General features: G+C 48.4%; 1 protein-coding gene across 1 annotated transcript in view; it reads right to left on the reverse strand.

Moving 5' to 3' along the window:
* Positions 1-8,142: 8,142 nt before the first annotated feature.
* The window catches only part of FBXO16 (F-box protein 16), a 621,955-nt gene continuing 604,412 nt past the window's right edge, over positions 8,143-25,685 (reverse strand). Inside the window, exon 9 of the mRNA XM_069605696.1 lies at positions 8,143-9,739. Coding sequence (XP_069461797.1) covers positions 9,672-9,739 — 68 coding nt within the window. The 3' untranslated portion in view covers positions 8,143-9,671. The remainder of the gene's footprint in view (positions 9,740-25,685) is intronic.

The raw sequence follows: 25,685 nt of genomic DNA on the forward strand, positions 1-25,685 counted from the left end.
CTTTTCTTTGCATTCTTGATGACTTTTCAAGGATAGCCTCTTTGTTTCAGTCGGCCTTCGAGATTGTCTGCATGTACTTCATACTGTTGCATAGTCAAGCAGTACCTCCTGTTACGCAGGAACTGACCATATGGCAGATTTGTACTTCGGTTTACTGGGTGATGGCTACCAAAATGTAGCAAGGTGTTGTTGTCTGTAGGCTTATGGTAAAGAGTTGTTTCCATCTTCCCCTGATTGTTCTTCTTAATAGTCAGGTCTAGAAACGCCACTGACTCCAGGTCGCATTCCATGGTGAATTTAATAAAAGGGTCCTGAATATTCAGCCATAGTTTAAACTGTTCCAATTCAGGTATAGTACCTGGCCAGATTGAAAACACATCATCGATATATCAATGCTAGTTCTTGATTTGTTTTTTATACGGATTACTACAGGAATTGCACTTCAAAGTTATCCATGTGCGGATTGGCAATGTCTGGTGCGAAAGTCGCGCCCATTCTCGTTTCAGGAATCTTCTGATAAATGTTATTCTCGAAAAGAAAAATTCTCAGTCAGTGCCAGTCGTATGCATTCAAGTATACATTCTGTCGGTACTCTACCTTCCGGATCTGATCTTTTATCCAGTTATGTTCTCATTACCTCAATGCTTGTGTCGTGCGGTATACTTGTATAGAGCGTCTCCACATCAAAGCTCACTAGGACATCATCATGTGCTATATTGACGTTCATCAAGATGTTTATCATTTCTGTTGTATCTCTTATATATGACTTTATTTCTTTGATAAAGCAAGAAAAAGTTCCCTGGGAACTCCTGAGTTCTCCCGTCCCACACTATCAGAGGCCAAAATAGGCAAACATGAAATTAATATTTTGTACAGATGTATAGCTTTTTCAATGGTCAGACAAGTATGCTATAGATACCACTTTATGTTATGAGTTGAGCCCATAGAGGGTTTGAATATAATAGAATAATTTCATTGATAAAAGGTATTTGAAAAAGGCTGCATACTTTGACAATGGTTCGAGAATCGAACCTATAGCAGACACGATGGGTCGCCCCGGCGGGCAGGCACTGTTTATAAAAAAGTTTTTTACATAAAAGGTTCTTAATATTAAAAAAAGTTTGAAAAAGATGAATATATGTTATCATGAGTAAAAAATGGTCTCAATATGTTTGTATCAAAAGAGTTGGAAATTGTAACTGAGTAAGCCAATTGGCTGCTTGGTAGGGCATTTATAGGCTACAAATTAGAGAAGCAGGAGGAGGGGGGTCTGTGTTTTTTGTGAATATTCAATATATTGTTCCCCACTATCCCACCACCCGCGGCAATAAAAACATGGGGAATAACCTGTTGTAAACAAACATATTATTTAAGACAGATCTGTGTGTGATGTCTCTTTTAAAAGTACACTGTCTCTTGCCGGGTGCATGCTACCATATGGTATTGAAGGTATGCTATCTCTTTCTTGAATGCATATCATGCATAACAATAAGCAAAATCAACAATGGCCACGAGCAGGTGATTATCACACCTATAATAAATAATTCACAGGGAAGATTACAAACATCTGAAATGGGCCCATGTCAGGTATGAGATCCTAAACCAATCTGCAACCTAATTTTGCATTTTGGAATGGGTCCTGTTACAGTTGGAAAACTGTAAAATATAAATACTGTACAAGAATAACAAATAACACGAGCTGAAAGCTAGCACTTGAATATCTCAGCCCTTAGAGGGAACAGAACAATTTGGGAGCTTTGTTTCTGCATATTGTTTACACTTTGAACTGGATTTCCTTAGACTCTGAGCTTATTATCCTATATTATATTGAGTTGGCACTAATGTGAGATTGTGTGGATTTTACTACTGAATTAGATTTGCAAATTAGAACAAGTGACCTATCACATTGCACATTGTGGCTTCTTGATTTTCTATTTGTCCCTAAAGGCCATAGGAATTGATTTGTGTCCATTTGGGGACGCTCAAAAAATATTTGCGTATTCTCTAGTTTACATTCAGCAGATGGGAGCATGGAGGAGAGGCTTCTGCTGATCTCTTTGCTCTTTTCCTTTGGGGGAGGGGTGCTGGGGGTTTGTTGAGCTTAAGAGGAGTTCATTGGTTTATTTTCTCCCTTTTCCCCCCTTTTCGTCTTTGATCTTCTCTTTAGATGTTTAGCTAAAACATCAATGAAGTGCAAATAAGTGACAATTTGTCCCATTCTTACAAATTGTCATGCTTCTTTTCTCGGAATTAACAAGGTGAATTACCAAGCTTATGGTGCTTATTATACAGAATTGTTTTGAGATGCACATTGTTAAGAACAACTGTTTGTGATTGTATAATTATGAGAGTTTTCTTTATTATTTACAGACATTTTATAGGATTATACCCCTGATGAAGAGATTGCTATCTCGAAACGCATTAGGTTTTTTATTAAATTACATCGACTTGTGACAACAGAAGAGTTTAAAGAGTCTTATTATGATGCTGTGTAATATATACGATTCTGAAATGTATTACATTTTTGTAAATTTCACATCTAATGTTTCACATAAAAGTTTGGCTTTCTTTGGCCTTTGATAGTGTGCAGGGGACGCAAGTTCCCTTTCTTTGGGAACTTTTCCTGTTTCTTTTACATGTACAGTGCATGTGCCAGGATTGCATTTTATCCCCCACACCTCAATGTCATCATATTATTTCTCTAGATACATTAAGGACAATAATAAGGTGCGCATTGTGTAATCTCTTTTGTCGTATGCACACACTTCTGCCAGCTTGTAGCTCCCCATTTTTGTAGTCTATTTAGTTCCTATGGTATCCTGCAATTTTGTGTACCAATGATGTCAGTTCTGCTAAAGGATCTTGTACTGGTAAATTGTGGTGAATGAACCCGGGACGCAGAACTCGCAACATCATGCAGACACAAGGGTAGGGCATCAGGTACAGTGTCAAGCATAGTGTTGTAGTAGGCCAGAGGATGCAGTGCGCCTCAATGATACAGGCACCTAAGATGGGATGCTTTCTATTCCTATAGCTGTGACAGTCTGGCCAGACACTGGGGCATCTGGAAATTCCCTCAACCTCAGTGTGCTGAAGGTGGCTCCTGTGTCCACCAGCCTCCTGGTATGCTTATTACCTATGTGAAAAACCAGAGGATATTTCACAACCTAGCCCCCAGGGATCCCGTACTCAGGCGGCCAGGGGAAGGCCATTGCTTTTGGACCCCGACCCTGGGGGTGGACAAGCGAGGAAGGATCAACTGGGTAGGGGGTCCTCAGGGAGTGGGGAGAAACACCCAATGGCGAGACATGGTACCCCCCTTTTCCACAACCCATCTAAGTCCCTGTTTTCACTTATTTTATGGGAAACTACAACTCCCATAATTCCTCCCCACTTCTCCCTGACAAAAGTACTGCACCAAAGAAAATGAGGAATGATATTAGAAGAATTGCCTCCCCTGACTTGCGCATTGGCCCTGTCCCTGTAATGAGGCCAGGCAGAGTCAGGCATTTAACTCCAACAATGACCACCTGCCACGTATTAGCACTCTCTGTGAAGATACAAGGTGGTGCACACAAGTAGACTTAGAGTGAGGGTGGGGACAAGAAGAAACAGCTCTTCTGAGGCTGTTGCGAACCAGGCTGTGGAACCGATCAAGAGAGAACCAGGCAAGATTTACATGCTTTTGAGAGGCCTGTGACCCTCCCGGGTGAATGGCTGATTTGGGGAGGAGCAGAAGAGCTGCAGAATGAGATGAAAGAAATCCAATTAACATAGCCAGTGAGTTATCAAGGGAAACAAAAGGGAAAGTGACTGTAATTTGTGCAGTCACATGTTTCGGCCTAGTTGGGCCTCATCAGTGAGGTGAAGCTGAGCCTCTCTAAGACACAGTGAACAAGGCGTCTATGTCTGGATTACCCTGAGTTACTTAGGGTGAAACCCCAAGTTTTACAAAGTTACAAATGGGTGTGGGAGCCGCTCTACTGAGAATGAATATGGGGCACACTCCTTTGTAACTTTGTAAAACTTGGGATTGCACCCTAAGTAACCCAGGGTAAACCAGACGTGGACCCCTTGCTCACTGTGTCTTGGAGAGGCTCAGCTTCACCTCACTGATGAGGCACGACTAGGCCAAAACACGTGTCTGGGGTTGCTGTATGTTACTTGCTGTGCTCCTTGAGCTCCCATGAGTTCCCAATCTCCTCTTGCAGGAAACATATCTATGGTTTACTTCACTGGTAGGAGAGTCAGAGATGAGGACGTTTTTCATAGAGTTGGTCTTCTCTGGCCCAGTGTCTTTTAGTGGTTGCTCCCTGTAGGACAGAGAAGAATCCAGTGGTGTACACATCCCAACATGACAGCAGCCTGTCCCCATGGGCATTCCTGGAGCGCAAACACACATGCACTGGAATCCCAAACACAATGATAAATACATGTTCCAGTCACCTGGTCTGTTTATTCTCTCTCCCGACTTGTAAAAGTAAAAGAATGTGGTCATCAGAGTTCCGTACACAAGTCTCTGTGTGCAGGCCGTGCTCTTCTTAGATGGCGTTCTCTAAAGTCTGTTTCCCCATTACACTATCTTTCGTTCAATTAAAGACATCAAATTGAAACTTGGAATCTAGAATGACTGATTTTCTCTCCAAGATACCATTGACTTTCATCGGCTTAGGTGGCTGCAGGCGCCGGCCCCACACATACCATTTAATGACGTCAATAAAGGAGCAACATTGCTAATGCTCTGGCCGTCCAAGACCATTTTCCCAGGTCTGCCACAGGCCTCCAATCCAAGGATTTGAAAGGAAGAACAGCCGCCTTTAGAGCCATTTATTGGCAGGAATAATTTTAAGTGGGCACATGGCATCGTGAGGTAACTGGTTAGAGAAGTTCCCAATGTGTCTGGTGTTGGAATATAGAGAATAATGGTTAATAAACCACGGTTAGCCAACGCATGCTGAGCAGGTCTCTTCTGATGGGGCTGGCTGAGAGATGTGCATTGAATACTGCTTATAGTCCACCTGCCAAATATTGTTTTCAAAATGAAGTAGTAGATCATCAACATCCTCTTCAACCAAAGGATATATGATACCATGAACTGCGCCCAATATTGGCGATTATTGAGTGCAGAAGAGGTTCATATAGCATCAAAGCATGTTGCCAGGAATCCCTGTCTATTTAACTTAATTAGGTTATAAAGAGATACTGCAGAGCAATACAGGGGGTTTCCCACAGAGCGCTTGGGATACCCCCGGACCTCACTGTTCACCAAATAGCCTATAAGCTTGCAATGATCCAAAATAGATTTTGATGGCTTTTCAGTGGAAACTGGGCTAACAAGAGTAACTATTAACTTAAAGACTTTGTAGCAAACAATAAAAACTGGAAAGTTGCCTTCCCTTGCAGGAGAAATTCCATTATCCGAGCAGCCGGGATATCCCACTTCCATATCACAAAACAAAAATCTAGTAAATGCATTGAACCCTGACCTTTCAATTGTGTCACATATCAATTTAGTGGCCAAGGGACTCAACCTACAACTAACCATGCTCCCAGAAATGTGTCTTTTACTCTCAATGGATCAGTGGGGGGGGGAGTGGGAAGGATGACTGAACATCACTGCAATGTTACTTGTCCGGACCTCTGAGCAAAGCTCCAGATGTTACAAAAGTCAGATGGCCAGAATGTGTCCTAACTTGCGAATATGCCATGCCATGAAAGCAGCCTGAAAGGACGTCACTGTTTGCAACTGGAATTGAGGATCACATAGTACACACTCTGCTTCTTTCTTAAAGAATACAGGAGCAAAGGGCCCCCATGTCTTATAAAGTGGGCCTCCACCACTAGCGTAGGGTCAGATTGCTGGGAGGACATGCCCCCACTTTGTTCACCTTCACACCCGTACTTTAAGGCAGGGCAAGACTGTCTATGCTTCAGAAAGCTCCTTACAACAGAGGTCTTTAAACAGGCTTTCCCACACCCCTTGGTAAGCGACTGAAGAATCTCGACTAAGCCTAACCTATTGGCTTTGTCAATGTGCGTTAACTAATGTTTGCTTCAGCTAGCCCTTCTCCTGTAAAACCGATGCGATAGAAGCACAGTGTGTAAGAAATGCCACTGCAAGATTATTGTGAGGGCAGTTTGTCCCTAGAGACGGCAACCTCTGGTTTTCCTGATGATTTGGCCTACAACTCCCATCAGCCCTAATCAATGTAGCCAATGGTGAAGGATCATGTGAGTAGTAGGCCCAATCATCTGGAGAGCTGGCAGAGTTACTGAATTGGTAAAATGTGCACAATCAAACATTCTCCATCAGAGATGTTGGCTACAGCAACATACCGGTGGTGGTGCCCATCTTTGAGAGGATTAAAGGTTCTTTGTTGAAAGAACGCCCAATATCTTAGACTGAATGCCAGCATTTGGTGTGGCAAGTGATTTTATGGTTTGAGATCTGCGATGATAAATGAGTGTACTTGCTTAGAAAGATTGAAGCCCTGTTTCTGCAAGGGCCCAAAACTTTCAACAACACCTCAAGAGTACATTAGTCATTCTTGATTCCAGCCCTTGACCATCATGCGATCACTCCTCTAAGTAGAGTCCCTGCCAGGTTCCCCTGTGCTTGTTGCTCTGATTTTGCAGTCTGTTAATATGGCCTCCTTCAGAGGGTCTCCGGGAGCTCTGGTTTACTTGTACTTGCTGGACATTTAGAACCAAGAGCACAGGATGCTGGTAAAAACTGGTCAGCCATTTGGGGACTCAAAAGTGTGCCAGGCCAGTGAATCTGCACTACTATCTAGCCCAGACCGATTTTAATTCTAATATCCGGTATGTCTGGTCTGGAATGCCTTAGTGAAGGATGAGTGTATTTCATGTCTGGGGGGGTGGGCCTTGGATTGACAGGATGTTGCTAGGCTTCTTAAATGGAGCGAGTGCATGAAGAGTACTACTACTGGTGCTGCATGCCCTTTCTAATACGAAGATAGAAGTAATACTAAGAATAATATATTTCCTATATAGTGCTACACTACACAGCCATCGGTCTCAGAGCGCTGAAATAACAGAAGACATAATTATCCACAGAGTGGTACTCAATGAATCGACCTAGGAAGGATGAAAGGCTGAGTTGACCATGCCAGGGTTCAAACCTGCCACAGCAGGCTGCACACAGATATCAGGGGCGAGCACTTAGCTCGCTGTGCTATCTGACCAGCTGAATAGGGGCCAGCAACATGTTTATTATTACAGTGCTCTACCTGATCTCTTTCACATGGGGCATGTGTCATATTTGGATTTTTTACCATTTGAAGTTCCAACACGGAGTGAGTTGGGGATGTGTGTGCATGTTACTATTGTGGTAACATAGGGCTTGAACAGAAAAATAGAATGGAGCATTAAACTAAATGGGAAGCCTTACTGCTGAAATGTCATAGTTCTCTATTCCATTCATGAAAGTAATTCATATTTGAACATTTTAGGAGTTTTGAATCAGGCGATCAAAATATTAACTACTACCAAAAAAGTAACTATAGGCCCAGTCTCATAACCCAACCTAAATTCATTTTCACTTTCTAGCTCGTAGCGCCGAAATGACAGTTGCATTTGTAAGTGCAAGAGGTTTTTTTGAAGTTTTAAAGTACTCCACTCTAATAAGTATGTCTCATGAGAGCAATTAAGGTGGCAGGAAATGTGCTCACGAGAAGGAAAGAGAGAAGGTTCTTGGAAGTATCAGTGACAATGGCCATTTAGCTCTGAGAAATGCGACTTCGTAGAAACTGTTTCTCCCACTTGATTGGCTGAGGCCCAATCCAAAATAAGTCCTAGCATTCTAAATTAGATGCTTCTCAAGATTCGGTTAATTTCCGGATTCCTTCCAGCGTAAAGTCAAAGTTGTTGACCGTGTGTCCATGCCGCTAGAATCAGGGATTACCAAGTCCAATCGACAGGGACTAAACGCACTCCATGTTTTCAGGATGACCACAAAAAATATATATGAATGCAGTGAATCCAAAGGTGAGTCATTTGCATATGCAGTGGTTACACAGAAAACCCGGTGTGGTTCGGGCTTGGGAAGACGAGACTTGGAGACCTTGAGCTATGTGACAGAATGAATGCCAATTGTCATAACAATCAGGACATAAATATTGGTTGAACTCTTTCTGATGCTTTCTCTATATTTAATCAAATACACCCAGATAAGAGGAAACATCACAGTGTACAAACTTCCATTACAACATTGAACATGATCTGGAAACAGACATCAGTATTGCATATTTACAAAGGGAGGCACTTGAACAGCAAATATGTTCCCCGAAAACATTGACTTACTAAGCACAAACATGTAAAATAAATTATATAACAAAGCGCACCAAAAAATGTTCACATGATTAAAAACAACTCTTCTAGGATCTCTGCCATATGATGGCACTCTGGATAACCCTGCATAATTGTTTCTCTCCTGCACCTTAGTTTCATCACATACGTGGTTAGCACCTAAAGTCTTTGCTCAGACAGACAGAAAGAAATAAAATGCAATTCACTTTTTTGGGTGTCTGTGACTGGAGCGGATTGGGAGTAATAAACAAAAGCCTTTCTTTAGCATTATCCTGCGGCAGGATTGTACCAGTGGAATGCATGAAGTTGTAGGTGCGGGTACAGAGCAATGAAGGGGTGGATGGCACTGGGCAACTCATGGCCTGGCACTTTCCTGCCGGCAGTATATGCAGGAGTCTCAGAAAATGGACACACATCAATCACAAGCGAGGAGCTAGGCTTACGAGTACATAACTGTGATTATGGAGGCTAAGGGGGAACATGAGGCATATATACACATTTCACTTGAAAAACGATGCACAAAGACCCCAAAGAGATCCATTTGGAAGCCACGGGCAGCAAGAGGTATTAAGGGCACAAACTGGTAAGGCGACTCTTTATGCACTGTGTCAATGCTTGACTCTTACATGCCACGATCTACAACAACAAAAAGACAATGTATTTCCGCATTTATGGGTAGTGAGGTATGTTCCCTTTCAAATTGTTGAACATGAGAGTCCCAAGACAATGCATGGGCCGCCTCTGCTGTGCCCGCAGAGGGTTGCGAGGTCCTCAAATGCATTTGCTGATCAGAACACACTCGATAGAATGTATTTTACTAAATCGGTTAAACAAATGTTATACTTCATGATTTAATATGTTAGATTAAACACCGTAGCTGTGCACGAATTTTACTTCAAACCCAACGCACAAAGCTGTCATATATTATACTTTCTGGGCAATGTTTCCCTGAGCTATGGCTCTGGGTCATAGTTTTTGTCTCTTTTTTGTTGATGTATATTCTTGATTTTGCAGATGCTCCCTAACTCAGATAAATGATCCACTCAGCTCAACCCAGAAACTCCAGCAAAACTGCTCCACGCTTGTTCAACACGTGCCACGGAAATTCCCTCAATGATTAGAAAATGTCATTTCTTCTTCTTTTGTTTGGATGCTCTGAAAGAATAAATGTACGTTTTTATCTTTGATTACATGTCTCTTTTAAGCGTCATTTAAAACTGTCATGGCCGATGGCCGCGCCCACAGATTACTCATCATCAACGGTTGAGTCGTCACAGTCTGGGCCATGACAACCTCCTTCTCATTAGGGACTTCCATGTTTCTTCTGCTGTGATACTGATCAGCTAATCCTCATCCGATCCATGGTGTGATGCGGGCACTTGCCAAGGCTGGCTTTCGAATAGCATCAATGCTATAGGATACACAGAAATAACTATTAGAACAGGCAGTAAACAATTCTTATGCCAGGAAGCAATCGGCTTCAGAGAATATAAGCTTACGGTTCACCATCTTAGACACAAGGCCCAGGATGCGTGGCAATACATCAATGAGTTAGGAATCCACAGACAGTGACTCATAGCAGCAATAAGTGAAAATATCAAGTAATTGATGCTACAAAGAAAGCTGAATGAACTTTGGGAGTAATAATGTCAGTCAGAAATAAAAATGGAAAGTATATTTCTTACTCAGATTGAAATGAGTTGCCTGGGATCTAATGCTATTGGTGACCGTGTTGACCGTGGGAGGGGGGGTGGACATAATACACTGCCACGGCGGGCTATATCTCAGAGCCTGGGTCTCTTTTAAGCTCAGGGCTCATTTTATATATGGGGTAAATACCCCTGGGACTGGGTAGAAAGGTGGGGGACATGTGATGAAGTTACATGGAGTAGTAAGGGTAGGGAGAACCAGGAGACTCTGGAGACAGGGATATCCACGCACTGTGCAAAGAGCTACTCATAGAGGGAATCCCCAGAGTCTATCCCCCTCCTCATCCTCCTAGATCAGAGAAATACAAGCTTACTGAGGAAATGGACAGTGGTGGAGGTTGGCTTATATATTGAAAAGGATTATCCGGGCCAGGAAACAGCCTTACTCACAGGTCATTGCCCAGTACATAGCTACCACAATGTATACTTGAATGAAAGGATGAATACTTATTCTCCTGCTTTCAGGCTACCGGAGCAGATCAAGGATTACAGTCTCCTCTGTTGGTGGTTAGTGGACCACAGAAATAGCAGGAGGGAGACACATGTATAAGTCTGTATAGACAGCAACACAGGCGGGCGGTTCGCATCACACTATGCATAGCTCCAAACCTCTAACATAGGGCGATATGGTCACCATGGGCAGGCACTAGAAGGTAATCAGGAACAGGGGACTCCCTCCAATCCACACACATACTCACACATACAACTATGCTAATTCTCTCCTCTGCACCGACAAACAATAGAATGTACCTATACACTACCATTAATTTTGCCTAGCTGCACACATACAGCTGCACCTATAATCTCATACACAAGCTCCACCACCGCCAGAACGCTGCTACCCCCAAGTCAAATCAACCTTGCTGCACATATTAATCCCCAGTAACAGAGTGGCCTGGTGGCCCACAAACCCCACCTTCCCTATATAGAGGGACATTCCCCACTATAGAGCAGGGGCAGTGTGTGGAGCTGCACAGTCTTGAGTAATTGGAGCCTGTGGAGGATAATATTGGGGCGCAATGCCAACTATTGGGGATGTATGCTATGGATCAGAAGGTCAAAGAAGCTGAAATCCCTTAACAGAAGTTAAACTCACGTCTTAATAAGGAGGGGTAGAGAACATTTAGAAAATCTTCTTTCCCTATTTGTGGGGCGTGGGGAGGGCTAGACTTGAAACGCTGTCAAGCCCAATTAATCCGAAACACCTGACAATGGGCCTCATTACAAGTCTGGCGGTCCGGAAATAAGGGTTCCGGTAGCAACCTACCGGTACCCTTTCCAGACTGCCAGACTACAAGAATGCCTGCAGGGGCCGGTGCTCCCGGCAGGTAATACCTGCCGGGAGCACCGGCCCCTACAGGCATGGTTTTCACAGAAGCACCAGCACCGTTAGCAACAGTGCTCGTGCTACCATGTCCCCATTCCTGTGGAGTCCTATTGACTTGACAGGAATGGGGACTTACAGTTCCTGCCGCTTGCCATCCCGGGCCGTCGGGATGCTGTTGGCACCGGGATTATCAGGTGGTGGAAACAGTGTTACAAGGTTTGCGGCAACGCGACAGTAGCACCACCAGGTTATAGCTGACCTCGCAATGAGGCCCAATGTGTTGTGCGTATAGATTACCTGGGAAATCCTGACTGCAAAAACGCCACCCTGGAAAGGCTGCTCCTCTGGAAGGCTGGGGAGGGTGAACGCTACATATGATTGCACACATTCTAAGAAAAGTGGCTGGAGTGGCCTGCACATAAGTGCGTGAGACCCTTGCACCCAACAGTGGAAAGAGGGAGGTAGAAAGGGAAGGGCATGGTAGCAGCAGGCGGGAGAACATGGGTCAGTTAGCAGAGGGAGATGTAAAATAGAAGAGGGCACAGTGGTTGGAGAGAGGCAGAGCGAGCCATTTCGGGAGACTCGAGGGGGGTTTAAGGCTTGCAGCAAGCGAAGGTTCAGAGTGAATGCCCCATAAAAGGAAGAAGGGAAAGGAGTACCAGCAAGAAATGGGCACAACATTTAACTTAAATGGCAGCATAAACAAAAAAGGTTGGGTGTGGTGTTTAGAGAGAGGCGCTGGGAGGGGGAGCTAAATTGAGGACGGAGTGACATGGGTGGCAAAAAGACATAGGGCCTCATTACAAGTCTGGTGGTAACCGAGCCGAGAAATCCGGCAGGTTGCCGCCAGACTTGGAATGAATTACTGGCTCCGGAATTGCCGGAATTACCAGGGCATTACAGCCCTGGTGGTCCGGTAATTCCGGTGTAAAACCACCGGCCGCAGAACCCGTAGTTAGCTGGTCCAGAAACGGTGCAGGTACGGTTTTACCGTCACCGTTAAATCCGGACCAGCTAACTTGTAATGAGGCCCATAGACCCATGATGAAGATGTTAAAGGAGTAGAAGAGATTGTACGCCAGGTTTTTGCAGTCAATATTCCAGGCTGCATTTAAGAGAAAAATAGCTTTGCATCTAAAGATAGGTCTAGCACTGCATCCTGATGTATGTTTGAAGCATTAATCAAAGTGTCCTTCGCGTACATACAACAATGCGTATTTCCTAGGGAGTTGTATCTGCTGCGTTGCTGTACAGCAGTGTCATTTCATTTAGTGAAAGCCTGAAGTAAAGCTTCTAGGAGAATTGTCATTAAAAGTCTACTCTTGCAACAAGTAAGAAAGCATACAAGTGCAGCACTTGGACAAAGCGTTCAGCGCTACTGGCTTAAAGTCTGAAGCTACAACACACATCTCACTCAGATATACAATTCTTACTCAGGCAGCCACCAGGGGATTTTCTTCATTACAGTTGCACCTACCTGGCCTGTAGCCAGAAAGCTCTAGAAAGCTCCACTTATTTTGCAAAGAATGATCGCTGTCAGGTGCACTAGCCATACTTGGTAGGGCATACGACGAGCAAATTAACATTATAAAATCAGTTCATAATTGGAAGAGATAGAGGCTGCAGAAATGTGAGGAAGAAGAGGTAGAGGTTGTGTGATAGATGTGAGGAACTGGAGAGACATTAGCTTCTGCAGCAAGGCAGAAGGCGGACTAATAGATGCCAGCAGAAACACAGACAAACTCAGGTGGTGCTTCACTGAATTTTGAAATGCTGTTTTAAAAAAGGGACACAAGGCGTATTTCAAGCTGAATGAATAAGTGCATACGCGTATTTTCGGAGCTCTGCAAATGTTGGCTGGACATAATTATGACATTATTTCTAGAGTTTTGCCTTAATATTTGCACGCAGAAAAACATTTTAAGATAGTTTAACACTGTTACTGTGATATCTCTGAAAGAGAGCTAGGTCATTGCACTCATTTAGCTTAGCTAGATAGCACCTCGAAGCACAGCTTATATCTAGGTGAACAAAAGAATTTGTGATATTTTAATAGCAAGCTGGGAAGAGAGGCTTTATGAGCCTAGGAAATAAATGAATTCCGTTTTAGAAAATGACTATGTATATTGCATATCATTTAAAAAAATGCACGGCCTCATTTAAAAAATAAAATAAAAGTGCCAGACATATACTGAACTAATTCAAATATTCTTTCATATTTTAATACTAGAAGAGTTTAATCCATGCATGGAAGAACGCATGCTGGTCTAAAATGATTCGACATGTATTATTTCCTTAAATAGGAAAACAGTCAGATTAGATAAACACTAATATCTAAAGCCTCTACAACTAAAGAGATCTGCAAAAACAATTGTTGGGGTTATGCAAGTTTGTACAAGATACTGGGGTAAGCACAGCACCTTCTACTCAGACAGTGCAGATCCAGCCCTTCCTCAGAGGCTTGTCTTCGATTATAGCACCGTTTATTTGCTTGCTATTGCATGATCACAGCTCCGGGTGGATATATCCTGCCTCTGGGAGTGGAGATGAATGCACTAGCCGTGGTGAATCAATAGATTACACAACATACCTTTCAAAAGGGCAAGGGGCCATTGTGGTGTCAGACATAGGCTCTGTCTCTTCCTGTTCTAGCACTATTCTGCTCCCTAAACGGTTCCTGGGGTGTTTGGGGGGCCGTCCTGTCCAGCGCTGTCCTGGGGTACCTTCTCCTTTGTAGGTTGGTCACTTTCCGTAGTCTGTCTTGTTTGGTGTAACAGGTGCAGCACAGTGCTCCTGCTCTGTGGTGTGAGATCCATTGTTGTCCCTCCTCTCCCTCCAGTGGGAATCCCACACTGAATCCAATATTAGATTGTGTGGCCCAGGGAAACCACTGGCAGATTGCCAGGGAAGGGTATATGATGAATCCTGCAGAGTCATCACTAATCCCCAGCCTAAAGTCTTCTCCCATGTGGCCAGGGGAAGCAGCCGCTACCTGATCCCAACACTGGGGGTGAACACTCTAGCAAAGGACTGTCATCTGCCATACAGCTCTGCTTCTCAGATTGCATCACCCCAGGCAGAGGTCATCACTGTCTAAAGGATGTTGGTAATCCACTTTCCTGAAAAATTCAAACAGAGAATTTCTTGGCATATTAATCACTGTGCTGATTGGCTGCTGCATGTGCTCACCGTTGTGCTCACCGGTGTGCTCACCGTTGCAGCGAGATCAATTCAAAATCGTTTTTAAATTTGCCGCATTTATACAAAGATGGCCGGGCCATCGACCATCCTTACCAGAGTCTCCACATCTGGCGAAGCCCCCAACCCTGATTGGCTGATCTGTGGAATACTGGCCACTTGCCGTGACCATCAGGCGGAAGTCGGGCCAACCACTAGGGGCTGCTACGAAGGGCCTGTCTGTGCCTGTCCGTGCCGCCAGCCGGGCATGCTCACATTTACAACTCGTTCCCATAACCGTGAGTATTTTGCCTTTGACATTTCTGGTCCCCACCCTTCCATAGTACTATTTGATGTACCCACGCACCTCTCTTCCCATCCTCGTTCTATGCGTCCAAATATGCCATGAAAAGCCGAAGCAACTCCTACGCTTACTCAACCACTGAAAGGCATCATCCAGAACTATCTCAAAACTGGTGATTTGTTTGTCATTGTTCAGTTCTATCCCACTCTGATCAGTTTCCAACATTATACCTATCAATAATGATTATATTTGTCAAATAATATATGCACTGCCGTGATTAGCCTGTCTCATACACTCTCTGCTGAGACGTAAACAGAGTGCCACTCTGCATATCGTATTTCATTTGCCAGCTCGATCATCGTAGCCTGTACCACTATCCAACTTTACCGTATTGTGAAAGGGCACTCCGCCCGCGCGCCTGATTTGCCCGTGCATGTTTCTGCCGCCTATTAAGTGGAGGACGGCCCTCTGCACCAGCATTGAATGTACACTTGTGCCGGTCTACCAGTATGCTACCCGTCGTATGTAACTGCCTGATTTACACAAAGCTCTCGTTACTGTTATAACGGATCATGATTAGAGAGATTCCACGTTTCTACCCATAATCCTCAAGCCCTTCAGAGTCCTCTCCCAATGAACCATAGTATTGCCTGTTAGAGCAAGGGTTGCCTTTCGCATCTACTTTGTATCCTATTAGTTATCTAGCCCTGTGTACACATTGCCTAAACCTCTAGAATAGTACACAGACCATATTACCCACCGTTAGTACGATGTCACCCCAAAATGTGAAATGTGTTGTGATAACTTTCTTTCTACTCACTAATATGGTGTGCTCTGTGTTAGTCTAACGTTATACCAAATGTGATAAGTGCAGCACCAATGCTCATTCTACCTTTCAAAAGGGAATATACAATGTCAGGCTGATTGCACTACCAATGTGTATAGTATCCTTCGCCTCCTTTGACTCGTGAGACTTAGCCTTGATTCACCTACTTTACATTTAGTATACAATCATGCGAGGTTTTTTTACTTGCCACCATGTATCCATTTTGCATCATAAAAGTTCGCCTTCCCTGCTTAGGAAACTCCTTCATTACTCAGGGAAACAGCCTCTCTAGAATTGTATGTTACCGCATCAACCTACAAAAGTACCCAAAGTGTTATAAGGATCACTAATAATCTAGATCCAACTACCATCACCCCTATGACGACCCCAGAACACGTACCCACCAACATGGTGGCTTTTGCAACCAATCCCAGTCAGGGCAATACTAGAGTTAGCAGATTGAGATCACGTACCGAATATATCCGCTCAAGTCCTAACCCGCCTCAGGCCAGGTAAATGCCGTGCAAACATAAAGCCACGGTTAAACAACCCCTCAGTATTAAAGGTATTGCTCAGGTATTGACCACAACCCCATCACCTCCGCTAGAACCCCCACTCAACTTTAAAGCAGCGTTCATCAATTCTCGCTCATTCGCAACCCATGCCATTGAGATCCATGATCTCATCCTTGACCAACAACTGGACATCCTAGTGGTTACAGAAACCTGGCTGCGCCAAGCGTCTGGCCCACTACTAGCTCTTGCCATCCCACCAGGCTTCAACATTCTCAGGTCTGATAGATCCAAGGCACAGGACGGTGGCGTGGACATTATAGCTAAAACAAACGTGCAAATCAGGTCCTGCCTCCTCGAAGAAATAGAAGGATATGAACTCCCCCTAGCCAAAATCACATCCAACCCAAAAACAACAACCAATATTTGGGTCATCTACAGATCACCCAATAACAACACCCATCCGGATTTAGATTTCCCTCTCCTACTAACTCCCTACATTAAATCCAATACCATATGCATCATCTTTGGGGACATTAACCTAGGATTCAATGATAAGCAGGATCACAAAGCAGACGCCCTCCATGCTGCACTCAAAGATATGAACTTCACACAACTAGTGAATGCCCCCACCCATAAAAAGGGCAGAATACTCGATTGGATACGCACGCTTATGTCCCAGATATCTATCGACTCAATTTTATCCCTCGATTGGACAGACCACCGTAGCGTCAATTTTACTTTAACTAGTAATGAGAAATACCCCCCCTAAGTCTAAGACAGTGGACACCTATGAAATAAGAAACATCCGGAAGCTAACAGCAGACATCTCCCCTATCCTATGTGAGGCCCTCTCAACTAACTCCACAACAAGTGGCAACCCATGTCACCTCGCCAACGTCTATCATAATTGTCTCACAACCACCACTGACTCAGTAGCACCCATTATAACAAAAACACAACACACTGACAAACTAACAAGTTTCTGGTTCAATGATGACTTAGTACTACTCAGGCGCATTAAAAGATCCCTTGAACACATCCACAAAAAAACCTGTACAATTGACTCGGCAAATGCCTTCATAGCGGCCAACAAGATTTACAAAGCAGCTATCATATCACATAAAGCTAATGCATATAACAATCGCGTTAGCAACGCCACCTCTAATTCAAAGGAACTCTTCAGTATTCTTAGAGAACTGGAAAACCCAATCCCAGCTACCACGCCGTTCAACTTTAGTAAAATGTAGTATACCACTATCCAAAGCGCCTTAGCTTCTAAAATCGATTTACTACAAAACAAAACACAAAAAGAAAGCTCTTAGCTGACAAAAACATTCCCACATCCACTCCTAACACAACTATTGACTATACTAAGTCGGTATTCCACTTTACTCCAGTGACCCAAGATCTAGGGGGTCATTACGACCCTGGCGCTAAGGGGTTAACAGCGCCGTAAAAGGCTGCAGCTCAGTTAACCCCTTAGTGCCTTACTACGAGGTCCCTTTGCGGGACCCGCCCTGAACGGCTGGTCCGGAACAGCTGTTAAAGTAGGGACCCGCAAAGGGACCTTGATGGCAATTACGATACCGCAATTTGCGGTACCGTAATTGCTGCCTTGCCCATTCCCATTGAGCCCTATGGGACAGTAATGGGAATGGGGAAGGGCCATGGAGAAAGGGGGAATTACCGCCCCGCCAACCTTGGAATGGGGCGGTAATTCCCCCTTTCTCCATGGCGGACTCCGGCATGGACCATGGTGCTAAAAGCACCATGGTTTAGTGCCAGAGTCCTAATGAGGGCCCTAGTGTAAGACACCATGGGCCTCATTATGAGTTTGGAGGCTGCCATGCCCCTAATAAGGGCATGTCTCTCTCCAAACTTGGGTCCGGGTTCCTTGACTGAGAAATTACCAGGCCATTCCAACCTTGGAGGACCCGGTAATTACTGGGGAGGGAGCTAATAACGGGCCCGTAATGAGGCGGAATGAGTTTACCGGCACCATTACCGGCACCGTTAAACCCATTCCGCCCACCTCGTAATGAGGCCCCATATCTAAATTAAAAGCTTCTAATTGTAAAGGGCATAATTTTCCAGCCCACTTAGTCAAACTCTGTGCCCCCACTCTTGCTCCCATCATTACTAACTTTGTCAATGCTTCGTTCAACACGAATGCAGTCCCAGCCAGTATGAAAGAAGCATGGGTAACCCCACTTCTGAAAAAAACATCCCAGATCCAACAGTTCCTATGATCTACCAACCAATAACTACAGTCCCGTTCTTGCTCAAGATTATAGATAAAATAGCTTACAGCCAAATCCAAGCCCATCTTGAACAACACCAGCTCCTGGGAGATAGACAATTGGGATTTCGGTCTAACCATAGCACCGAAACGGCACTCCTGGATTTGAAAATCCAGATGGACAATATTAGAGACGCATGTAAACTCTGCATAGTTCTGCTGCTAGATTTATCAGCAGCATTCGATCTAGTGGATCATGACAAACTCTGCGCCACTCTATCTAACGACTTCCAATTCTCAAAGGAGGCCACCCTCTGGGTAAAACCCTTTTTAGCTGAGGCACCTCTAGAGTTTCCATCGACAAAGAGGCTGCAGATCCAATCCCAGTCCCTTTAGGGGTACCCCAAGGATCATGCCTGTCATCCACCCTCTACAACATTTACACAAAGCTACTATTTGCGGCACTGGATGCCATGGGTGTCATCTATACCAACTTCACGGATGACACCCAGATCCTTATACCGATCACTGGGAACTATGACCATGACACCCTGTTCATTAACAAAATCTACTCAATAATACAAAATTGGATGGCTCTCAACAGCCTATGCCTTAATGATGAGAAAACTGAGATTCTCATTGTGTGCTCCCCAACTAAAATGAATGCCCCCCACACGGGCTATACATCAATCAACATCGATGGTACTCCTATTTCAGTATTGAAACAGGTAAAAACGTTAGGTGTTTACCTAGATGCCAATCTAACTATGACGAAACATGTAAATGCTTTACCCTCATCTACCTCTTACACGTCCAAACATATTGCCCTAAGTCGCCAGTTCCTCACGCCCAAGAATTGTACTACATAAGCCAGGGCACTGATATTATCCAAGTTGGACTATTGCAACGTACTCCTACTAGGTACTTCTAACGCCAACCTAGCTAAACTGCAACTAATGCAAAATAAAGCACTGCGAGCAGCCCTAGGACTGAAAAAGTCAGACCACATTTCCAACATCAGAAGGGAGACTCACTGGTTACCCATTAAGGCCAGAATCATTTTCAAATCACTGTGTGTTACCCATAAATGTCTCGCCAAGAAAGCAACCATATATATTCATAACGCATTAGTCAAAAAAGAATGTAATAGAACATTCAGATCTAACAAAAATGTGCTCCTTGTGGTCCCACGCTACAAATGTTATAGAGCAGGGGGAAGCAGCTTCCCAGTCATGGTCCCTAAACACTGGAACACCCTCCCGTTAAACATCAAAAATGAAGATTCCTTCCAATGCTTCAAAAAACTACTAACAACTTGGCTTTTGAACCAATTTTAGACAGCTGATACTCAGCCAACAAGTGCCGGTCACCTCCCGCCCTAGATGAATGCAAATTCAAGGAGGACCACCTCCAGACTATGTAATTTAGCAATTATGATCTATGGAATCACAATCAATGTTTCCATAATATGTAACCCACTGTTATTTTTGTATATCTATGTACTTTGAATGCTGCCAAATGATAATTAAGATGTCTGTAACTACGCTGTGATACCTCAAGGTTCGGGCGTACAACAAATGTAATAAATAAATAAGTAAGGACCACTCCAACTTCAATTGGAACACTAGACAAAACGCCTAATCTACGCGGAGTGGTTACTGAACCGTTTGCGCCCCCATCAGCGTTTTTCTATTAGGAAGCATTCCAAACGTGTTGTGTAGGAGGATTAGTAGAATGCCTCTTGGGCAACATCACACATATCACAATCTGAAAGGGGAGCAAGGCTTTGTAAGCAGTGTAAGCATGAACATCAGAAGAGGATGCGCTATTGAGCAGAGTAAGAGAAACACATATGACCACAATTGTATACGGTGGTATAGAAGGAAAAGACTATGCGAGAAAAGAAGACAAACTGAGGTGAGAAGATCTTGCAGGCCAAGAAGGCGACTGAGATGGCAGGTTTAATATCATCAGAGAAGGAGACTAAGTGGGTGACAGGAGTCAACTAGGCGAGCAGAGGAAAGGCTTACAGGCCGATTCATGGAATAATTAGTGCGGCGCAAGTGGCCAAAAACGTGCGATTCGCAGTGGAATAGCGAAAATCGCAGTGCAAGTGCGAAAATTGCACGAAAAGCAGCGCACATCGATTCATGGAAGGCCGTGCGCGAGAAAACCATCGGATGTGCGCTAAAAAAGTGCGCGGCGCACGTTGGCGCACAGGCCATGAAACGGCGTGCGCCAGGTCACAGTGAAAATCGCACAGGCCACAGCGAAAATCACACATAGCGCGGCGCACACAACAAAAGTAGGCGGAACACGGGGCGTAACACTCGGAATGGGGAACAACTTGCCAAAATGTGGGCGTCACGGGGGAAGTACAGGGTGCAAGTGCGCGGAACGCCCACACGCTCGCCTACAACACGTATTCATGGAATCGAATAGGGCAAAAAAGCGCACGGTCAAACCAGCGCACAGGCACAAACACGACCGCCACAAGAAAGCAGGCGGTAGCGTCTCTGCGCCTGTAATAAATGTGCGCCAAAAGGTGCGCCAACAAATAGCACCTATATACAGCTATGATGTCCTATACTGTGGCCCTCCAGGACAAATGACGTGCAAAGGGGTACCCACAAACACGGACACCCGCTGACTGAAAAATAACGTGTGCGTGTATTCTGGGGTGCGCGGGAAGTTTCACACGCGATTTGGCAGGGTACGTGGATTTCAGGGGTGCGCGGGAAGTTCCACACGCGATTTGGCCGGGTACGTGCCCGGGAATTTCCACACGCGACTTGGCTGGGTACGTGGATCTCAGTGGTGCGCGGGAAGTCTCACACGCGATTTGGCAGGGTACGTGGATTTCAGGGGTGCGCGGGAAGATCCACACGCGATTTGGCCGGGTACGTGCGTGGGAATTTCCACACGTGATTTGGCTGGGTACGTGGATCTCAGGGGTGCGCGGGAAGTCTCACATGCGATTTGGCAGGGTACGTGGATTTCAGGGGTGCGCGGGAAGTTCCACACGCGATTTGTCCGGGTACGTGCGCGGGAATTTCCACACGCGACTTGGCTGGGTACGTGGATCTCAGGGGTGCGAGGGAAGTCTCACACGCGATTTGGCAGGGTATCTGGATTTCAGGGGTGCACGGGAAGTTCCACACGCGATTTGGCTGGGTACGTGCGCGGGAATTTCCACACGCGATTTGGCTGGGTACGTGGATCTCAGGGGGGCGCGGGAAGTCTCACACGCGATTTGGCAGGGTACGTGGATTTCAGGGGTGCGTGGGAAGTTCCACATGTGATTTGGCCGGGTACGTGCGTGGGAATTTCCACACGCGACTTGGCTGGGTTCGTGGATCTCAGGGGTGCGCGGGAAGTCTCACACGCGATTTGGCAGGGTATGTGGATTTCAGGGGTGCGCGGGAAGTTCCACACGCGATTTGGCCGGGTACGTGCGCGGGAATTTCCACACGCGACTTGGCTGGGTACGTGGATCTCAGGGGTGCGCGGGAAGTTTCACACGCGATTTGGCATGGTACATGGATTTCAGGGGTGCGCGGGAAGTCCCACACGCGATTTGGCCGGGTAAGTGCGCGGGAATTTCCACACGCGATTTGTCTGGGTACGTGTATTTCAGGGGTACGCGGGAAATTCTACACGCAATTTGGCTGTGTGCTCCCAGGTATTCCCTGTACACCCTCCACGGCCCCTGCAGGCAGCCGACACCACATGGGACTACCCTGCACACCTGCTCATGTCACCCAGCACCCCCACCCCCCAGCACTGTGGGGCACCCTCCACCAGGCCCCCACTCATGTCCCCCTGCACCCCCACCCCCCAGCATCCAGGGGCACCCTCCACCAGGCCCCCACTCATGTCTCCCACCACCCCCACCCCCCAGCACTGTGGGGCACCCTCCACCAGGCCCCCACTCAAGTCCCCTATCACCCCCACCCCCCAGCATCCAGGGGCACCCTCCACCAGGCCCCCACTCATGGCCCCCTGCACCCCCACCCCCCAGCATCCAGGGGCACCCTCCACCAGGCCCCCACTCATGTCTCCCACCACCCCCACCCCCTAGCAGTGCAGGGGCAGCACCACCAGGCCCCCACTCATGTCTCCCACCACCCCCATCCCCCAGCATTGCAGGGCACCCTCCACCAGGCCCCCACTCATGTCTCCCACCACCCCCACCCCCCAGCAGTGCAGGGGCACCCTCCACCAGGCCCCCACCCATGTCCAACTCATGTCTCCCACCACCCCCACCCCCCAGCAGTGCAGGGGCAGCACCACCAGGCCCCCACTCATGTCTCCCACCACCCCCATCCCCCAGCATTGCAGGGCACCCTCCACCAGGCCCCCACTCATGTCTCCCACCACCCCCACCCCCCAGCATCCAGGGGCACCCTCCACCAGGCCCCCACTCATGTCCAACTCATGTCTCCCACCACCCCCACCCCCCAGCAGTGCAGGGGCACCCTCCACCAGGCCCCCACTCATGTCCAACTCATGTCTCCCACCACCCCCACCCCCCAGCAGTGCAGGGGCACCCTCCACCAGGCCCCCACTCATGTCTCCCACCCCCCCCCACCCCCTAGCAGTGCAGGGGCAGCACCACCAGGCCCCCACTCATGTCTCCCACCACCCCCATCCCCCAGCATTGCAGGGCACCCTCCACCAGGCCCCCACTCATGTCTCCCACCACCCCCACCCCCCAGCATCCAGGGGCACCCTCCACCAGGCCCCCACTCATGTCCAACTCATGTCTCCCACCACCCCCACCCCCCAGCAGTGCAGGGGCACCCTCCACCAGGCCCCCACTCATGTCCAACTCATGTCTCCCACCACCCCCACCCCCCAGCAGTGCAGGGGCACCCTCCACCAGGCCCCCACTCATGTCCAACTCATGTCTCCCACCACCCCCACCCCCCAGCAGTGCAGGGGCACCCTCCACCAGGCCCCCACTCATGTCCCCCTGCACCCCCACCCCCCAGCATCCAGGGGCACCCTCCACCAGGCCCCCACTCATGTCGCCCACCACCCCCACCCCCCAGCAGTCAGCAGTGCAGGGCACCCTCCACCAGGCCCCCACTCATGTCTCCCATCACCCCCACCCCCAGCAGTGCAGGGGCACCCTCCACCAGGCCCCCACTCATGTCTCCCATCACCCCCACCCCCCAGCATTGCAGGGCACCCTCCACCAGGCCCCCACTCATGTCTCCCATCACCCCCACCCCCCAGCATTGCAGGACACCCTCCACCAGGCCCCCACTCATGTCTCCCATCACCCCCCACACCCCAGCAGTGCAGGGCACCCTCCATCAGGCCCCCACTCATGTCCAACTCATGTCCCCCTGCACCCCCACCCCCCAGCATCCAGGGGCACCCTCCACCAGGCCCCCACTCATGTCTCCCACCAGCCCCACCCCCTAGCAGTGCAGGGGCAGCACCACCAGGCCCCCACTCATGTCTCCCACCACCCCCACCCCCCAGCATTGCAGGGCACCCTCCACCAGGCCCCCACTAATGTCTCCCATCACCCCACCCCCCAGCATCCAGGGGAACCCTCCACCAGGCCCCCACTCATGTCTCCCACCACCCCCACCCCCCAGCAGTGCAGGGCACCGTCCACCAGGCCCCCACTCATGTCTCCCATCACCCCCACCCCCCAGCATTGCAGGGCACCCTCCACCAGGCCCCCACGCATGTCTCCCATCACCCCCACCCCCCAGCATTCAGGGGCACCCTCCACCAGGCCCCCACTCATGTCCAACTCATGTCTCCCACCACCCCCACCCCCCAGCAGTGCAGGGGCACCCTCCACCAGACCCCGACTCATGTCCCCCTGTACCCCCACCCCCCAGCATCCAGGGGCACCCTCCACCAGGCCCCCACTCATGTCTCCCATCACCCCCACCCCCCAGCAGTGCAGGGGCACCCTCCATCAGGCCCCCACTCATGGCCCCCTGCATCCCCACCCCCCAGGGGCACCCTCCACCAGGCCCCCACTCATGGCCCCTGCATCCCCACCCCCCAGCATCCAGGGGCACCCTCCACCAGGCCCCCACTCATGTCTCCCATCACCCCCACCCCCCAGCAGTGCAGGGCACCCTCCACCAGGCCCCCACTCATGTCTCCCATCACCCCACCCCCCAGCATTGCAGGGCACCCTCCACCAGGCCCCCACTCATGTCCAACTCATGTCCCCCTGCACCCCCACCCCCCGGCATCCAGGGGCACCCTCCACCAGGCCCCCACTCATGTCTCCCGTCACCCCCCAGCATTGCAGGGCACCCTCCACCAGGCCCCCACTCATGTCTCCCATCACACCCATCCCCCAGCAGTGCAGGGCACCCTCCACCAGGCCCCCACTCATGTCTCCCATCACCCCCACCCCCCAGCATTGCAGGGCACCCTCCACCAGGCCCCCACTCATGTCCAACTCATGTCCGCCTGCACCCCCACCCTCCAGCATCCAGGGGCACCCTCCACCAAGCCCCCACTCATGTCTCCCACCACCCCCAGCAGTGCAGGGGCACCCTCCACCAGGCCCCCACTCATGTCCAACTCATGTCTCCCACCACCCCCACCCCCCAGCAGTGCAGGGGCACCCTCCACCAGGCCCCCACTCATGTCCCCCTGCACCCCCACCCCCCAGCATTGCAGGGCACCCTCCACCACCCCCACCCCCCAGCATCCAGGGGCACCCTCCACCAGGCCCCCACTCATGTCTCCCATCACCCCCACCCCCCAGCAGTGCAGGGCACCCTCCACCAGGCCCCCACTCATGTCTCCCATCACCCCCACCCCCCAGCATTGCAGGGCACCCTCCACCAGGCCCCCACTCATGTCTCCCACCACCCCCACCCCCCAGCATCCGGGGGCACCCTCCACCAGGGCCCCACTCATGTCTCCCATCGCCCCCACCCCCCAGCAGTGCAGGACACCCTCCACCAGGCCCCCACTCATGTCTCCCACCACCCCCACCCCCCAGCAGTGCAGGGGCACCCTCCACCAGGCCCCCACTCATGTCTCCCATCACCCCCACCCCCCAGCATTGCAGGGCACCCTCCACCAGGGCCCCACTCATGTCTCCCATCACCCCCACCCCCCAGCATTGCAGGGCACCCTCCACCAGGCCCCCACTCATATCCAACTCATGTCTCCCACCACCCCCTCCCCCCAGCAGTGCAGGGGCACCCTCCACCAGGCCCCCACTCATGTCCCCCTGCACCCCCACCATTGCAGGGGCACCCTCCA

The sequence above is a fragment of the Ambystoma mexicanum genome, chromosome 4p (assembly GCF_040938575.1).
Source record: "Ambystoma mexicanum isolate Mex_15411 chromosome 4p, UKY_AmexF1_1, whole genome shotgun sequence".
NCBI classification, from domain to species: Eukaryota; Metazoa; Chordata; class Amphibia; order Caudata; family Ambystomatidae; genus Ambystoma; species Ambystoma mexicanum.